At 38.2% G+C, this 17,092-nt stretch overlaps 2 protein-coding genes across 3 annotated transcripts in view; one reads left to right on the top strand and one right to left on the bottom strand.

The window, feature by feature from the left end:
* Positions 1–1,261, bottom strand: part of LOC150098230 (betaine--homocysteine S-methyltransferase 1-like) — an 88,396-nt gene extending 87,135 nt beyond the window's left edge. The window contains exon 1 of the mRNA XM_090405927.1: positions 1,125–1,261. Within this exon, the coding sequence (XP_090262053.1) occupies positions 1,125–1,136 (12 nt within the window). The 5' untranslated portion in view covers positions 1,137–1,261. The remainder of the gene's footprint in view (positions 1–1,124) is intronic.
* A 418-nt stretch (positions 1,262–1,679) lies between these two features.
* The window catches only part of LOC150098229 (dimethylglycine dehydrogenase, mitochondrial-like), a 260,147-nt gene continuing 244,734 nt past the window's right edge, over positions 1,680–17,092 (top strand). For both annotated transcript variants that reach the window (XM_090405924.1, XM_090405925.1), the window contains exon 1: positions 1,680–1,845. In XM_090405924.1, coding sequence (XP_090262050.1) covers positions 1,697–1,845 — 149 coding nt within the window. In that variant the 5' untranslated portion in view covers positions 1,680–1,696. The remainder of the gene's footprint in view (positions 1,846–17,092) is intronic.

Genomic DNA, 17,092 nt, shown 5'->3' with positions numbered 1-17,092 from the left:
CATTATTAATTTTACAAACGATATCATTATTTGGGAAAATCGCGCACGTACAGAACTCAACAATATATGGCACACACGCACATATATACCGCACCAATATAGCACACAAGTAGAGTATATAATATTTATAGTAAGTAGTTCATCATATACCTCCATTGCAGCGCTATTATGGGTTCGAATCCCTGCGGGCATGCGTTTGTGAATATCTCTAGATGAATGATAAATTTCAACTACTAATGTAACAGCAAACTATTTATTGGAGACCTAGGCGTAGCTTGAAAATTTGATATTTAGTCTCCAGCAGGGCCATATTTATGCACAGGCGCTAGTTGGGGCTCCGAAAAATTAGAGCCAATTTAATTGTCTTAAACAATGAGGGGGGGGAGCACTCTAGAGCCTCGGGAAAAGGGCAAGTACGATCCTGGTCTCCAGAACAGGAGGTTGGGATCAGAGGCGTAGCTAGGGAGGGGGGGGGGGCACTTTGAACTTTTGCAGTTAATTCTAAAATACAGTCTCGAGAACTCATTTCCAATTATTGTAATATTACTGCGAATTTTACTCACAATTGCTGTAAGTGTTGCTAGTTGTGAGAGGAGTTTTTCTAAATAAAATAGATCAAGAATTACCTACATTACTATGAAATAGACTTCGAGAGGTGTAATTCGAGAAATTTCAATTGCGACCGTTAACACTCTCGGTTTAAAATCATTGCAAAGAAAACAGGTAAATTCTATAGGCTTGCAGAACACTTTAAAAAATGTTGGTTACTTAACTTTTTATTGGTTGATTATGCAACTTAGTATTAAATTAATCAGTATAAATCGCCCATAAATGTATATACATTTCTGAAATATGCACATTTTGGACGATTTTTCTACTTTCAGTAGAAGGAGAAATTACTGATCATTTCAAATACCAAAACACTTTTTTTTTTTAATATAAAAAGGAGAATTTTTACATTTTACGTAATTCTGAAAAATTGATACGCAGTATCTGGCGAATTACAAAAATTAAAGTATAGAACTAACCAAGAGCAATGACAAAACTTCAATTAACGTTCGGCTTGCGCGCGTTAGCATTCTAGAATGTAACCTAAATGGAGTAAAATCAAGAAAATAACTTACTGTTGCAGCCATCGTTCGTCTTCGTCGTAGTTTTCTTGTTCTGGCAGTTAATTCTGTTAGTTCTATATGCCTTCGTACAAAAGAGCGGGAAATTTATACCTATTTTAAGCAATTAAAATCCACGTGATCAGACTTTGTCTAACAGATGGTGGGTATTGTATTGAAAGAAAGGATGTACTTGATTATACTGATATGTAACTCAACGACGTGAACTCGTTCATGTGCATTTTATATCGTAAAGTAAATATGCATGCAAATTTTTGGAAAATGATCGAATTTAGAAGACCACCAGAAAATTCTTACTTCCCTACTCTCTTTTCCTATACCCCTATTTTATTATGGACTATGCCACACATAGGTGATGTGACTGTCAGATCTCGCGGATAAACATTGAATGGCTGACCTTGACGAGTATCTCTCCAAATTTGCACTGTGAAATTTAATCGGGTCAATGACCAACTAACAAACTGCGTCATATAACAAATCTAATCGTCTATACTTGCATTAGACAGCCAGCGCATCGGAATTACTCTAGCATAACTATTGAAGTTAATCTGAATACAGTCAAGAAAATGACACCGTCGAGGATTTTTCATCACCTACGGCTACTGCGTTTTAGAGGAGGCCCGGTATTTACCAGGATTTTCCTTCCGCAGCAAATGTCCTTGAAGGGTTCCAGTTTCCGCTGTTTGAGCAATGGTGGCAGTAGTGTACTTAAAGGGTAAAATATTTATTATATTTATTTAAAACTGTTCACTGATTTCACTGTTCTCTTAATTATCGACAGAACACGCTATTACTACAACAAAGATTTATTGTTTAATCTGCTATAGTTTCTTTTTAAAAATATTCTAGTTCGCGCAGTGGCGCACTCAGGATTTAATCTTGGAGGGGACCGAGTACTCATGACTTAATCTTGGGGAGGAGAGATGAGTAGACGATTTGAGAATACACACTACGCATTGCATACGACCTATGACTAAGCATCTGCAGTGATCGCCAATACATGATACCCGTGATCTCTGGCCCGGCTCGGGCAAACAAAGTATCGTCCGAGCCCTACTTCGTTTGCTTTGCGTTCACAACGGCCGTGATTCCGAGAGCTAGAGGGTATTCCCACCTTATACGACCGCTAATTTATAAGTACAGTAGTATAGAAAGAAAAGACACGACACAACAGAAATGAAAAAATAACAATAATAATAAATTTCATTAGGAAAAGATTTTTGGAAAATTTTCTAGTCTTTTTTTTTCCCTTTTTCTTTTTTTTTGGGGGGGGCATCCCCCTCCCTGGGTGCGCCAATGAGTTCGCGTATCCTGACGTTCCGCAAGAAGACCCAAGTTAAGGTAGTAACGTGCCAATCAAAATTTTGGGGTTATTTTCTTTTTGCGAAAAATGCAGACAAAGATAGTGTAACTGCTTATTGCTCTTTCCCGCACTTGTTAAGAAAAACATCATATTTATTATGATCCAAGTAATTTTTTCTTTGCTTCAAGCGATGACGAGTATCTGCTACAGATACTCGTCATCGCCTTTAGTTTGTTCTTTACAAAATACCAGTGGGAGATAGTTAGCAGGTTTTTTTTTTTTTTTTTTGACAAGCTGGGAGGTCAGCTGTCAAAGACCATTAACCTCTTGTGACTGGAGAAGCGAAAGACTTTAGGAATACGAAAAACAGCATTACTTGATTTTTAAACAAGATTTACAAACCCTGAAATACGAAAAACTTAAAACGAAAGTGAATATTATAGTACTAACTGATCTTTATAAAAAATAAAATTTATTTTATCTGTGAAAAGTATCGATTTCTATTCAGAAATTGCATCATTAATTCTTGGTAACATTATTGATACTACTTTGGCAGATTCAATAATAAATTCTATAATAAGATGTTGGATCTGTTTATATGATACGGCTCTTGTGGATGAAGTTTATCAAGTTACTGGACGAATTTTTATTTAAATTTAGTATCTGAAATCATTACAAAAGTTTATCGAGCCATCCAGGTATGGTTTCAAATTGCTCTTTGCATGGGAAAATATGTCGAAATTATGCATTGCAATAAGTCGAAGTTGGCTGGATGGAATTTAATAAAACTTGGGATTTAAGATGTACTCAAGAATATTCAGCAGTTGCGGTTGAATTTTTGTTTTCAACCGATCATTTATACTGACAAAATGATTAGAGTGATAATTTGCACTGGTTATATGGTTATATAATTCACCAGTAATAGTAGCCCTATTAAAAGTCATCGAATCGTTTCCATTTTGGTTTCTGTCAGACTCTTCCTTTACTTTTACTTTATAGCAAACATTAAGCAAAACCAAACTGCAGGCAACCATAAGAGGCATGTATTTTGCAATGGCATTCTTGTATGGTGAGACCACACATTATCAGGACCTATACTGAAGACAATTTCATTTTGTCCAATTTTTACCATTAAAAATTGTCCAGTGAGAGCAATATATATAATTTCAGATAGTTTTGCTAAGTAAAATGGAATTATTTCCCGGAGGGAGATATACAATTTATGCTATCTATACTCTTTTATAATTATCTGAATTGACGTGGAGAAAAAACAAACAAACAAAAACGAAATCTTTACTTTTACTTTATAGCAAACATTTGACTCAATAAGCAGAAACTGTATGAATTTGAGAACAAAAAATAAAAGAGGAAACATACTCAATATCATCCTCCAGTAATACGAAAATTCTGTGACAACAAAGTCTGGAGCAGTTGAAACTTCTGAAACACAAGTTGAGAGAGAGAGAGGTGTCGTGCACGGATGTACATTTTCACCATATTTGTTTAACATTTGCCTAGGAGAACTGATAATAGTCTATCCCAGAAAACATGGGAATAATTGTGAACGGATAAAATTAATATAATAAAACATGCAGGTGATATAGTACTATTTCCAGATAATAAGCTAAACTTAAAGTACATGATACATAAAATGCAAGAACTATGCAATGTAATGCAGCTAATTTTTTATTAAAACCAAAACAACGACAATGGATAGAAATGGAGAACTTACCTTCGAAGTGGTTAGAAGTAGAAGGACATAAACTGAAACAAGTTTATGTCCTTCCTTTCAATTACCTAGGCACATTGATCACAGACTGGTTAAATTATGAAGAAACTATAAAAACATGGAATATATATCTTGGTGAGATGGATAGGAGGGTGGTTGACGGAGAGATATCAGAGAGTGGTTTACTCGGGAGTAGAGTCCACAAGACGGCCTGTGACTAGTGGTGTGCCACAAGGATCTGTTCTTGGACCACTGCTGTTTAATTTGTTCATAAATGATATAGGAAATGATCTGAGAGGAACAGTTCATTTGTTTGCGGATGATGCGAAGTTGGGTAGGGCAATAGTGAATGCAGATGACGTCAAAATTTTGCAGGATGATTTGGATAGATTGGAGGTCTGGGCTAAGGAGAATGGATGTCAGTTTAATGTGGCAAAATGTAAGGTTATGCATTTTGGGGTGAAAAGATTGGCGGCAGTTTACTGCATTGGTGGAACCGTGTTCCAGGAAATTGATGAGGCACGAGATTTAGGAGTGTTGGTAGATAAGGAATTGAAATTTAGGGGACACATTGCAAAAGTGACCAAAACAGCTCATCAAATCACTTGGTTGCTGAAGAATACGTTGACAAGCAGAGACAAGCAGGTTATTGTTCCTCTCTATCGAGCCTTGATAAGACCCCATCTAGACTACTGTGCTCAGATTTGGTCACCTAGGTTCCTTCTTGATGGGGAGGAGGTGGAGAGGATCCAGAGGCGAGTGACCAAGATGATAGCAGGTCTGTGGAATGAACCGTATGAGAACAGGTTGAGGATTTGTGGGTTGCAAAAATTGGTTGATAGGCGGAGGAGGGGAGATATGATTGAGACATTCAAATTACTGAAGGGTTTCTATAAAATTAATTCAGAAGATATTTTTGAGAACAGGGCTGGTTGTGGGAGGACTAGGGGACATCCATGGAAACTGGGCAAAAGTGTGGTTAGTAAAGGTGTTAGAGCTGGGTTCTTTACTTTTAGAGTAGTGAATGAGTGGAATGCGCTCCCTGAGTCTGTGGTGGATGCTGTGACAGTGAATGAGTTTAAGGCGAGGTATGATAGATACTGTATGAATGTCAAATAGTTGTGATGAATATGATTTGGGGCCTCCCTCGATGAGTCTAATGACTCCCTGGAGTTGCCCGTAATAACAGTAATAGTAATAGTAATATCTAGATGGTCTAATATGATGAAACTTACAAATATATGCAAAAAATACACATATCTCCAAAGAACTTAAAATCAAAGTATACAGTTCAATGGTACTCTCCACAGTTTTTTGTAGTGAAGAGACCTGGGTTATAAAATAGAAAGAAGTGTTTGAGGGAAATAAAGAACAGCATGGACTGAAATGAAAACCAATCAGGGGATCAGAAAAGAATTGCACTACCTGATTTCAATAATAAGAATCAAAGAAAAACAGTTGGAGTAGTATGGACAAGGGTGCAGAATGCCTCATAAAAGATTTCCTCTAATCCTCCAAAACGAAGTGTAGAAGGAAAGATACCATCGAGAAGACCTAGAGGGAAATAGACAGGAAACATCAAAAGTATAAGTGGTCTGAACTCTTAATAAATAACTTGGCTACAGATAGGTTGGAATGGAAGCTACTGTTCACTGTATCTTCAACTCACCTGGACAAATGGGAATGAGGATGATTCAGGCATACAATGTTTTATAATTCTGTCACTACTATAAATAGTCTCACTGAAATGATTCGATATATTTAATAGAAATCCTAAACACCAAATTTCATTAACGGCCAGCCAGTAGGGAATTATTAATGATACGAATTATTATAGCATTAAAAACTGTCGGAAAGAAATCAAAACCGAACCTCACTGACATCTTGCGTACATCTTAAATCCAAAATTTTATTGAATTTCATATAAGCAACCCTGAGTGCAGTTAGTGCAATACAAGGATATGTGAGGGGGGAAAAAACGACCCTATTCGGTAAAAACTTATTAATAACAGAATTTAAAAGTTGGTTCCTGTATATTCTACATTCCCTCTAATGTAATTCGCGGAGTGATTTTCAGAGCTCTGTCATATGCTTCCTTTTGTGCATCACGTTTTCAAAATGGGTTGCTTTCATGAAACTTTTTAGCGTTGGGAAAAATAATAATAAAAAAAAAGAACCGTAATTAATGAAATATGTTTCATTAATAACGTTTTTTGTTTTGTTTTTTTCCGGTGAACTTTCGAAAAGGAACATTGCAGTGATGAAGAACCCATTTTTGGGGTTACAGCCCCTGGTCTTTTACGATGGATTTTTTCTACGAAACGCAACCGAAGTGCGGAAGTCCCCTTTGTAGAAGTAATGGTTGTTGTTTTGCCCATTACATAAAGAAGCAATAAAGAAAGATATTCGGTGAACAACGAACACTTTATTGTAAAATGCTGTCTTACTGTGGAGTGTGACATTCTTGCCTTCTTCGCTCTTGATAATGTCATATTTCCTTTCGAAGATAAAGCCCTTCCACTGAAGGCTGCATCGTTCCTTAGAATACTGCTCTAAATTTACATTACACATTTTTCAGCATGAGCGATAAAAAAAACATCTTACACAAACAGGTGTTATCCGAACACTGTTTATTCTATTTGAACAGGCAAACACTTGTGGATCCACGAAGATCACGAAGAACAGATGAATTAAATGGTTAATTCATCTTTTTGGAGGTCGTATTGCTAAATTATATTATAACAAAGCGGTATGGTATAGTTTTTTTTTTTTTTTTTTGCCATCTCATCCCTAGTGTGAAAAAAAAAATTCCGTATCCAGACGAAGTCCGTGAATAATTTATAAGCACATATGGATGGGACAAATCTAATAAATGCTTACGCAGCTTGCAAAACACACCTAAAAACGGAAGGACCGATGTGTCAAACACCATATACAGGGTGTTCGGGATAAATTTGACAGTTTCGTAAGGAAAAAGAAAATCTTCTTTGTATCTATTAAATTTAATGAATTGACAAAAAAACATTACAGGCAGAGTTAATTACAATACTATCAACAAGATTTACTCAAAATAACCACCATTAGCATCGATCACAGCTTCGATTCTCCTTCGGAACCTCGAACAAGCTGATGCTACAGTCTCCCTGGGAAGGGCCGCAAAAACTGTTTTAATTTTATCCATTAACTGGGCTTTTGTATTACTGGAAGTGCGATTGGTGTCTTTTTCAACTGCGCCCCATACAAAATAATCCATGGGGTTAAGGTCTGGGGAGTTTGGAGGCCAAACATTTGGACTGGTGAAGTCGTAGAAATTTTCAGACAACCATTTTTGACTTTTCCCAGAGGTGTGGCAAGGGGCCGAATCCTGCTGCCATACATACGGCCTACCATTGGCTACCCTTGTTATCCAGGGCTTGACTACAGTTAGCAACTCCACGAACAAAGCCCGAATTCCAATGCCAGGGTTCTTCAACACCTGTTCCTGCAGATTTGCGAGGAATTCTGCTGTACGAACGCAATCAGATCGTCTTCTAGGGATCTTTCTTCTTGCTACATCCTCGTAGTCACCATTGCAAGTCTCTAGTTCATGCCTGATTGTTTTTACTGTATTCAGGGAGCATTGGGCAGCAGTCGTAATATCCTTATTTTGATGGCGGGCACGAATCATCATGATACAAGTTATTCTCTTCCATGATTCAGGTGGGTTCCAGCTATCCATCCTTTCTGACATCTTGTATATGAATGAAGAAGGGTCCAAACTTTTAAATGAAGAGAAGTGTGTGTTAATACATGTAACTTACGGAAAAATATAATTAATTATAAATATGTCAAATTTATCCCGAACACCCTGTAGTTAGCGCATCTAGAATTTTACGAAAGTGAAATCCGGTGAGATATATTTCCGCCACTCGATAGATATTTCCATAACGCGATACAGTTACGAAAATGTCACTGATCTCATGATACTTATCGCGCAATATCAACAATCAAAAATTTAACTGTGAACAATTTCAAACTGCCCTGCATTGGAAACAATTACATGACCTTGCTAAACTTATTTGGTCAAAGGCAGTCACGGTTGCTGTGCAGTAATCGCCATTGTTAAAGTTAAGCCTATAACTAGTCTAACAAAAATGTGATTTTTTTTCCCCCCACTAATTCCATTTAATATAAAAATTTTATTATCCCTTTTAATAACATTATTAATACGGTTTGCCTTATTGACAAACTGTAATAATAATTTCCTTCTGACTTGATAAAGAGTAATAAAATTTGGTGTTTAGAATCAATATTAATAAGCTTCTAACAGGAATGATTGTCTAGAATTATTTTCTTACTTGTGTTATTTAACTGAAAATTCACAATATTTTTTTATCCGAGTTATTGCAGAGAAGAAACTTTTTTTATGCCACTGATATTAGGGAAGAAATGAATTAATTCCTGTCCCTGTTTCTACTGGTGCTTGATTCAGACATGCAACATAGGCATTTCTGTTATGCTTGCGTAGTGGCGTCCCAAAAATTGTTGACTTCTAACAGGAATAAAAACGATGTAGCAAACATATCGTGTCTCATCACTTTATTAAGTAGCAAAAATTCCGAAGCTTTCAAGACGGATTACTTTTGTTGCAATTCGTCAAAAACATCTTCCCCTTCTGTTCAAAACTCCTGATTCCAGCTGTTTTTTGCAGGCTCTACAAAAATACAGAAATTTTAACTGGCATCGATGACGTGCCATTTTAAATATAATAGTGACAATAAGTATCATAGCGAAGTACAGAATACCCCCCCCCCCTCGCCTTTCGGACTGGTAAAAGTTTTTTAGAAATGCCGGACAACAGAAAGAGCGATGCAATATCAGGATGCGTATTCTACGCAAGGCTGCCGACAGACTGAAATCATAGCACATAACCGAGAATAAAACATCTTAATTAGTATGAATAACTTCAAATAATTGAATTAAGAGGGTTTATTTTTTATCCGATTAAATTTTATCCAAGTTTACGTTACAAAATATTGCATAGATATTTAAAAAAATAAATAAATCAGTCATTGCGAGTTGCTATGCCATGATCACTTTCCAGGCGCAGAGGCAAAGTCTACGTTTTATTATTATTTTTTTATTTTTTTTTTATGAAGCAAAAGCATCAAGGGTCATACTGCGCTAGGTCACAGAAGTACTTATGGTTAGTAGGATAATCACAAACATCTATGCCCTTGGCAGGATTCGAACCCGCAGCCATTTGGCTGGAGAGCGAAAAGCCTAAAATTAAAAGAATTGTTATAATTTGGCTCGCTGTTCACTGTATATATTTTATGCACTCAAAAATGTCCGGAAAGAGGAAAGTGAATTTGAGAACACAAAATCCTTAAAGAAGTGGTAACCATTAACATTAGAAAGAGAATCATGAAATTTTTAGCCTTGATGGAACTTGTTCCAAGCGTCACTTGTTTCATTGTACTAAGAACCATCATAAAGAATACACAAAAAAATGTAGTGTAATGTAGTTCAAACTATATTTTCGGGAACGTAACTAATTCATTACATAGACTAGGGAAACTTAGGGTTCGATTTACGGCGACTCGCTAACGACGGTTTGTCGAGGAACCAATTAGGTCGTAAAAGCGAGGATCTGCTGTACTTCACTCAGAGTTTAGAACTAGGATACTAAGCCAACACCAATAAAATCAAATTACGAGTGTCGAAACTCCGTGGAAGCAATTAACTAAACAATACCGAAAGCCCGATGCGGTTGACTTCCTTGTTTGCGTGTTCGCTAGCGCACATCACCTGATCAGATGCCAAAGCTATTAAACTCGACATTTGAGCTTACGTTTCCGTCAAACAATCAGGAACGCACGCATAACATTACTGGCTGGATGGGTGAAGCAAATATGCTTTTCGTTTTCCCCTTTGTCTGTTACGTAAGTGTTTTGAGTGGGTTGTTTAATGAGCTTTATGCTCGCCTCCTGATGGCTGTGAGTTTAGCTGTGTTTAGCTGGACGTAGAATGGACTTTGGCCTTTTGTGTTTGTGTCTTTCTTCTTCGTTATATTCTGAGGCTTCCTTGATCAACGGGTTTGGATGGTTGCTTGTTGTGGCAAAGAATTTCTTTGCAAGATCTGTGAGTAGGGGGGAGATGTAAGGGATGTTCATTTCTCTGTGGATTTGTGAGTTTCTGATGAACCAAGGGGCATCTAAGATCATCCTCAGGCATTTGTTCTGTATTCTCTGTAGTTTTTGGATGTTTGTATTCGTGGTATGACTCCATGCAGGGGATGCATATGTGATAACCGGGCGTATTACCATCTTGTAGATGAGAAGCTTGGTTTGTATGTCCAGTTTGCTTTTCCTGTTGATCATAGGGTAGAGCTGCGCGATTTCTTTCGATGTCTTTGAGGCAGTGTACTTTATGTGATTGTTGAAGTTGAGTTTTTTGTCGAGTGTTACTCCGAGATATTTGATGTCGTTCTGCCATGGGATCTTGACTCCTAAGAGGTGAATGTCATCCGTGTTTTGGACTCTCTTTCTGGAAAACAGAACGGCTAAACTTTTTTCAGGGTTTACTTGGATCCTCCAGTCTGCCAGCCATTTTTCAATTATGTGAATGTTGCTTTGTAGTTTTCTAATTGCCAGATTTGGACTCCTAGATCTTGCCAGTATTGCAGTGTCATCTGCGTATAATGCTGTGGTTGTTGTTCTTGGGTTTAGAGGGATATCTGCTATGAAGATTGAGAACAGGAGAGGTGCCAGAAGTGATCCCTGAGGAACGCCTGCCGATACCTTTCGTCTGGATGATAGTGTTTCATTGATTTTTATTTGCATATGTCTTTCTTTTAGGTACGAGTGGATGATTTTCGTTAACTTAACTGGTATGTTAAATTTTATGAGTTTGTACAGGAGGCCTTGGTGCCAAACTTTGTCGAATGCCTTCGCTGCATCGATGAAGATAGCAGCTGTGTGTTGTTTCCAGTTGTAGCCTTGTGTGATGATCTCCACTAGCCGGTGTATTTGTTGGACTGTGCTGTGGCCCTTGCGGAAGCCGAACTGCTCGTTTGGTACTATTCCCATTTTGTCTGTTTCCGCTTGAAGCCTCGAGAGTATCACTTTCTCGGTCACTTTTCCGAGATTGGGTAACAAGCTGATTGGTCTGTAGTTTTCAGGGTGTTGGGGGTTCTTTCCCGGCTTCTTCAATGGTATGATATTTGCGATCTTCCAAGCTGTGGGGAAATGTTGGTATCTGAGGACAGCGTTAGTTATGTTGACGAGATGTATTATGGCCTTTCTTGGGAGAAGTTTTATTATCCGGTTGCTTATGCCATCTGGGCCTGGAGCCTTTTTGCTGTTTAGATGGGTTATGATGTGCGTTATTTCTGCCGGAGTGGTGGGAGTGATGGGTTCTGAGTAATCTTTCTGCAGTTGTAAGGTTCTCTTAACCTGACGGTGTATCTTATATATGAGGTTGATGTTTAAGTTTGTGTAAGATGGATTACACTGTGATTCCAGTTTATCTGCTAGTGCTTCAGCTTTCTCTTTATCTGTGTGTGCCATTCCTTTCTTGGTTTGTATGGGGGGTATGATTTGTTGTTTGATGCGGATAGTTCTTAGAAATTTCCAGACAGAGTGGTCTTCTGCATTGATGTTGGTCAGTTTGTCTTCCCATTTTTGGTTTCTATGTTTTTGAAGAGCCTCTCGGACCTGTCTGTTTAGGTTGTTGAGTGATCTTTTGTCTTGTGGTGCTCTTGTGTTATGGTATCGCTTTCTGGCTTTATTCTTTGCTCTTATTAGATCCATTATTTCCTCTGGGATGTGGCTGGTTGGGTGGAAGACTATGGTTTGCCTGACTGCTTCCATTGCTTTCTGGATTTGGCTGGTTAAACTGTTTATCGCTATGTCTATCTCTTCCTTTTTGCGGATGATTGGGACTGGACCGATGTGCTGTGGGAGAACATTTGCTAGCTTGTCCCATGGTATGAATGTGTGTGGAGGAGAGTGTAGGTCTGATGATCCTAGCTGGAGCTCTATGGGATTGTGGTCCGAAGAGAGTTCGTTTATTGTTTTCAGTTGGCATTGGTATTTAATATTTTTAAGAATGGCGATGTCTAGCACATCTGTGCTGCCTGTAGGGCTGTAGTGGGTTGGTTCAGTGGGACCAGCCACAACCATAGAATTGGTCAGTGCATAGTTGAATAACGTGGTGCCTTTGGTGTTGTTTGATGAACTAAACCAAGATGTGTGTTTTGCATTGAGGTCCCCTGCTATGATAATGGAGTCGTTGAATCCTAGGATGGAATCCAGATCTGTTTTCAGTATGGGTATGCTTGGTGGGTTGTAAGCAGCATAAATTTTTATGCTGTTGGCATTGCTGGTATGTACTTCCGGTTACTTCCAGGTTCCTTGTTTTGGGTTTGGGTATTGTATTGTGATTTAGGTAGCTTTTGATGCATATAGCAGTGCCTCCTCCTCTTGCACTAAGTCTATCATTTCTGTATGTAGTGTAGCCACGTATTCTTGGGTTGTTTGCTGGCCTTAAGTGGGTTTCTCCAATTAAGATGATATCGGGACTGTGTCTGGTTGCGAATTCTTGCAGCTCCAGGACTTTGTTTGTCAATCCGTTTGCATTCCATGCGACTATCTTGAGTGACTTTGGTTTGAATTTTTTGTTCATCGTGTGTGGCTGTTATGGTGGTTTGGCTTCCTTGTGGGGGTATCTTTCTGGAAAGTGGTGAGATTCTGGATGACTGTTTTGCTAAATTCTTGCATCATGTTGTACAGCGAAGCTGTTAAGGCTGCTGTTAAATCTGGGTTTGCTTGCTCATGGGTGGTGGGGATATGATTACTTGCAGCCTCTGCGTAAGTTTTGATCTTGGTTGTGGGTCTCGTGCCTTCCTGTGTTGATGTATTTCGGATTGAAGGGTGACCTGTTTCATTGCTTTTGGTGTAAATGCGAGTGGGAGCTGGGTTATTTCTTGCCGATTCTCGATTTTTTGGGTGGTAGAGGCATCCTTTGTGATTGGCTGGGTGAGGTCCTCCACAGTTTGCACATCGTGCAGGAGTTGCGCGTGGTTTAGTACAGGTGTTGGTCTGGTGTCCCTCGCCACATTTCAGACATCTGTATGCTGCTCTGCACAATTTTTGTGCATGTCCGAACTTTTGGCATCTGTGGCATTGCCCTGCCGATGCCTTTTTCCTTAGTGGCTCTGTTGTTATTTTGAGCCTGCAGATATCTGTGATTTCGTAAATCCTTTTTTGGGTATTACTTATTTCAACAAGCACAAGTGGCATTGGCTTTTTGTCAGCTCTTATCATTCTGCTGACTTTGACTGGTGTCAGGCCTTGTTTGATTAGGTCAGCAGTGATCTCGTCGATCGTGATTCCCTCAGCAACCCCTCTGAGGACCACTTTAAGGTTTTTCTCACTTGGCAGTGAGAATGTGTGGAAGGGTAGCTTAGCGTTGTCCAACATCTTCGTCATTTTGCGGTAGTCGGTGACTGTGTCTGGCTGAAATTTTACGCCATCGTCTGTGTTTCTGGCAGTCGAGAATTTTATGTTTTGTTGGCCTAACGATTTTGAGACTAAAGTCCACTTCTCTTTGTCCCGGAGGATGACTGGTGGGACCTTTTCACTTTTAACTTCTGTGTTCTGTGGTGTTACGTCTTCTTCCATGTGTTCTTGTTCTGTCTTCCGTCTCTTGGGTGCCTGTTCATCTTGTAAGTCTAACTGTCTATCGGTTGTTTGTGATGATGTGTTTGTGAGTTCGGCATCTGTTTCCTCTTCGTCTCCCTCTTGATCGTTGACATGTGTATATATGTTTAGGTATCCTGGGAATTCTGTGTCAAACCTTTTCAGAATTTTCTTGAATAGGTCAAGCAGCTGATCTTTGGTAAAGGCTTGAACTAGTTCGTCGGTGACGTCCATGTCTGTCCAGTTAGGGTGCGTGTGTGTGTGTGGGGGGGGGGATACTGGTAAATAACAAAGTCCAACTTACTAAGTAAATTAGTAGCAAGACCTTACCTTTCTCTGAACAAGTTTTATTCCAGATCCAATCCTCGGAATCGAGTTGGTTCGTCCATCACTGAATCACTATAATATCACTATATCACTGTAATATCACAATATCACTATAATATCACATTCCTCAATCGAGTCAGACGAGTCCTCCCTCAATACTCCCACAATCAGGAACGGATAATTTCGATGAAATTTAAATATTTAAGACCTTGAGGAAATATTGTCAAGCAATTTGGTTTTTGTTAAACTTAGACAAACAAAATGTATTCTCATTGTACCAGGTAACCTGTGACTTTAACAGCTTAACAGTGAAGGTAATATCATACAGAACTCCCCATTTGTTAAAGTCAAAGTTTCTCAAAGTATGATCCGCATATAAACGACATGCTGCAGATCTATTTGTCGAGTTAAATGATTGCATTTCTGCAAACTGCAGAAATGCAATCATTTCTGATTACAGTGAATGTGCAAATTACAGTGAATGTAAGAAATCTGTTAATTTCTTACATTCACTGTAATTTGGCTTGAAAATCATTTATTTTATCTGTTAATTTTTTTTAACTTCCCCCAGCCACCCTGCAGTTTTCCTTTTTTGGCATATTTTATGGGCATGTTAGTACATAATTGTTATTGTCTGTGAAAATACTAGTGGTGGCGGTAGGTGGCGTTGGTGTAGATAGATGATGAAAGTAGTTGTAGTTAGTGGGTTGAGTGGCGGAGACGGAGAGTTGTGGAGTGGGTGCCCTCCCTCCCTCGATGAGTCTTTGGACTCCCTGGAGGCGTCATGTAGTAATAATAATAATAACACTTATATAAGCGTCATTACTCTTATTTAGCAGCCACATTACTCACAAAGAAACATGAGAACGTTGATTAGATGAACAGCATGCAGTTTTACTAAGTCTGAATCGTGGGGGGGGGGGGGGGTAAGCGTTACTCTCGTTGTGGTGTGCCCTACCCAAGGAAGTTCATTGTATTTATTGTATGTATATTTCGCTACATTTGCCGGTGTTTATTTACGATTATATTTTTTGAATAAAATGACGCTTGAATAATAATAATACTTTCAGAAATCACCAGCCCAGTCATTTCTGAAATAATATATGATATAAATATATTGTTATTTGTTATTTATATTAATATTATTACATAACAACTCCACGGAGTCCAAAGACTCATCGAAAGAAAGTACCTTCTCTACAACTCTCCGTCTCCACCACTCCACCAACCGCAACCACCTTCATCATCTATTCCAACGCCATCTACCACCGACCACCACCACTAGTATTTTCACAGACAAACATCCATGCCCAAGACAGAATTTGAACCCGCCGCCTTTTGGCTGGAGAGCGGATAAGCTAACCACTCTGCCAACCAGGCCGGCATGTTGTGTATCTCAACTTGAGAGTTATAGTGGTTCACAAAATCAGCCACTGTGTCGCCATGGTATACGCTGAGAAGTATGCCGAGTAATCCTATCATAATTTTTCCACTTAAATATATCGACGTTGTGTGTGTGTATTATGACAACTACCCCACAATTTTGCTCTTAATGACGGCATATAAAGGAGGAAGTCATATAATTTACGAGGAAGTCATATTTTATGACTACCTCGCCTGTAGTCATAAAATATGACCTATCGATAAAAGGTAGGGTTGTGTTAATGCTTTGTCCAAGTGGGCCGTGGTCAGAAAAGGCTTAGGCTTATTGGTTAAGTAACGATCATTAAGTAACATATTTTGATATTGTAAATACGCCTACAGCGCATTTACAATATCAATGGACGAACATCGTCCATGTAAATTAAAACAAAATTTCATCTCAAATTTAATACGTACATAATTTTTTTAGAAGCCTGCTTCTGTGGGTTCTTTGAAACTTTATGGAGAAAAGGCTGATAATGATGCTTGCTGATACATACAGTATAATCCCACACTATTGTGATGAATTGCCTCAACGCTAACTGAAGAGTATATATATTTTACGAACCCTATTTCAGATAGTTTAAATAGCTCTGATATATTGCAGAATGATGTATTTCGGATAACCTCTGAAACTTAGCCCTTAGAGACAATTTCATACAATTAGAAAGGGTTGTAATTCCTTCTGGAATGCTAGTAACATTTATAAAGTCCTTCAGTTTCAGATGAGTGAGCTGAATTCGTGTGGCGCTGGAAGGCTATATATATATATATATATATATATATATATATATATATATATATATATACTTTTAGTCTGTTTGTTTACTTGGGAAATGGAGTAAAACCAGGTTTAAAATTGCTTGGTATCTTTAACATATTTATACCCAAGGTAAAAATACTTTCTACATATATATATATATATATTTCGATTCCTTTCCGAAACCGACCAAAGAACACACGCAATTTGCTCACAAAATACATATTCAATGCAGCCTTAATTAGATAAGCAAATCATTCCATTTAGAGAAATGATTTGGTTAATCTATAATAAATTTAATACCTTAAGTGGTGGCTAAGAATTAGATAATTCTAACCGAGCATTAACCTTTTTCACGCTATCCCAGACCTCAATTAAGTAGAGTAGTGATTTCACACAAGCAATTCAATTTGTCTACCATCTAAAATATTCACAAACATCTATGCCAGCAACGAGATTCGAACACGCAACTTAATGGTTGGATAGCGGGAGCAATAGAATAATAGAAGAACAGAATGATGTATATTTCAAGTAACAGTAATAATAATAATTATTATTATTATTATGTGACACCTCCAGGGAGTCCAAGGGCTCATCTCAGGAGGGTACTCAACTCTTTCTCGCTAAATACATCTCACCTTTTCCACTACTACTACTAGTGGAGAAGGCGATCTGTAGCACCTTTTAACTAAACTTTTAAGGAAAAGACATTCATCATTATACAAAGGCATAACCACC

This window comes from Typopeltis vanoorti, chromosome 16 (genome assembly GCF_054136105.1).
Source record: "Typopeltis vanoorti isolate ZY-2024b chromosome 16, IOZ_Tvanoo_1.0, whole genome shotgun sequence".
NCBI classification, from domain to species: Eukaryota; Metazoa; Arthropoda; class Arachnida; order Uropygi; family Thelyphonidae; genus Typopeltis; species Typopeltis vanoorti.
This window is presented reverse-complemented; position numbering and strand designations above follow the sequence as displayed.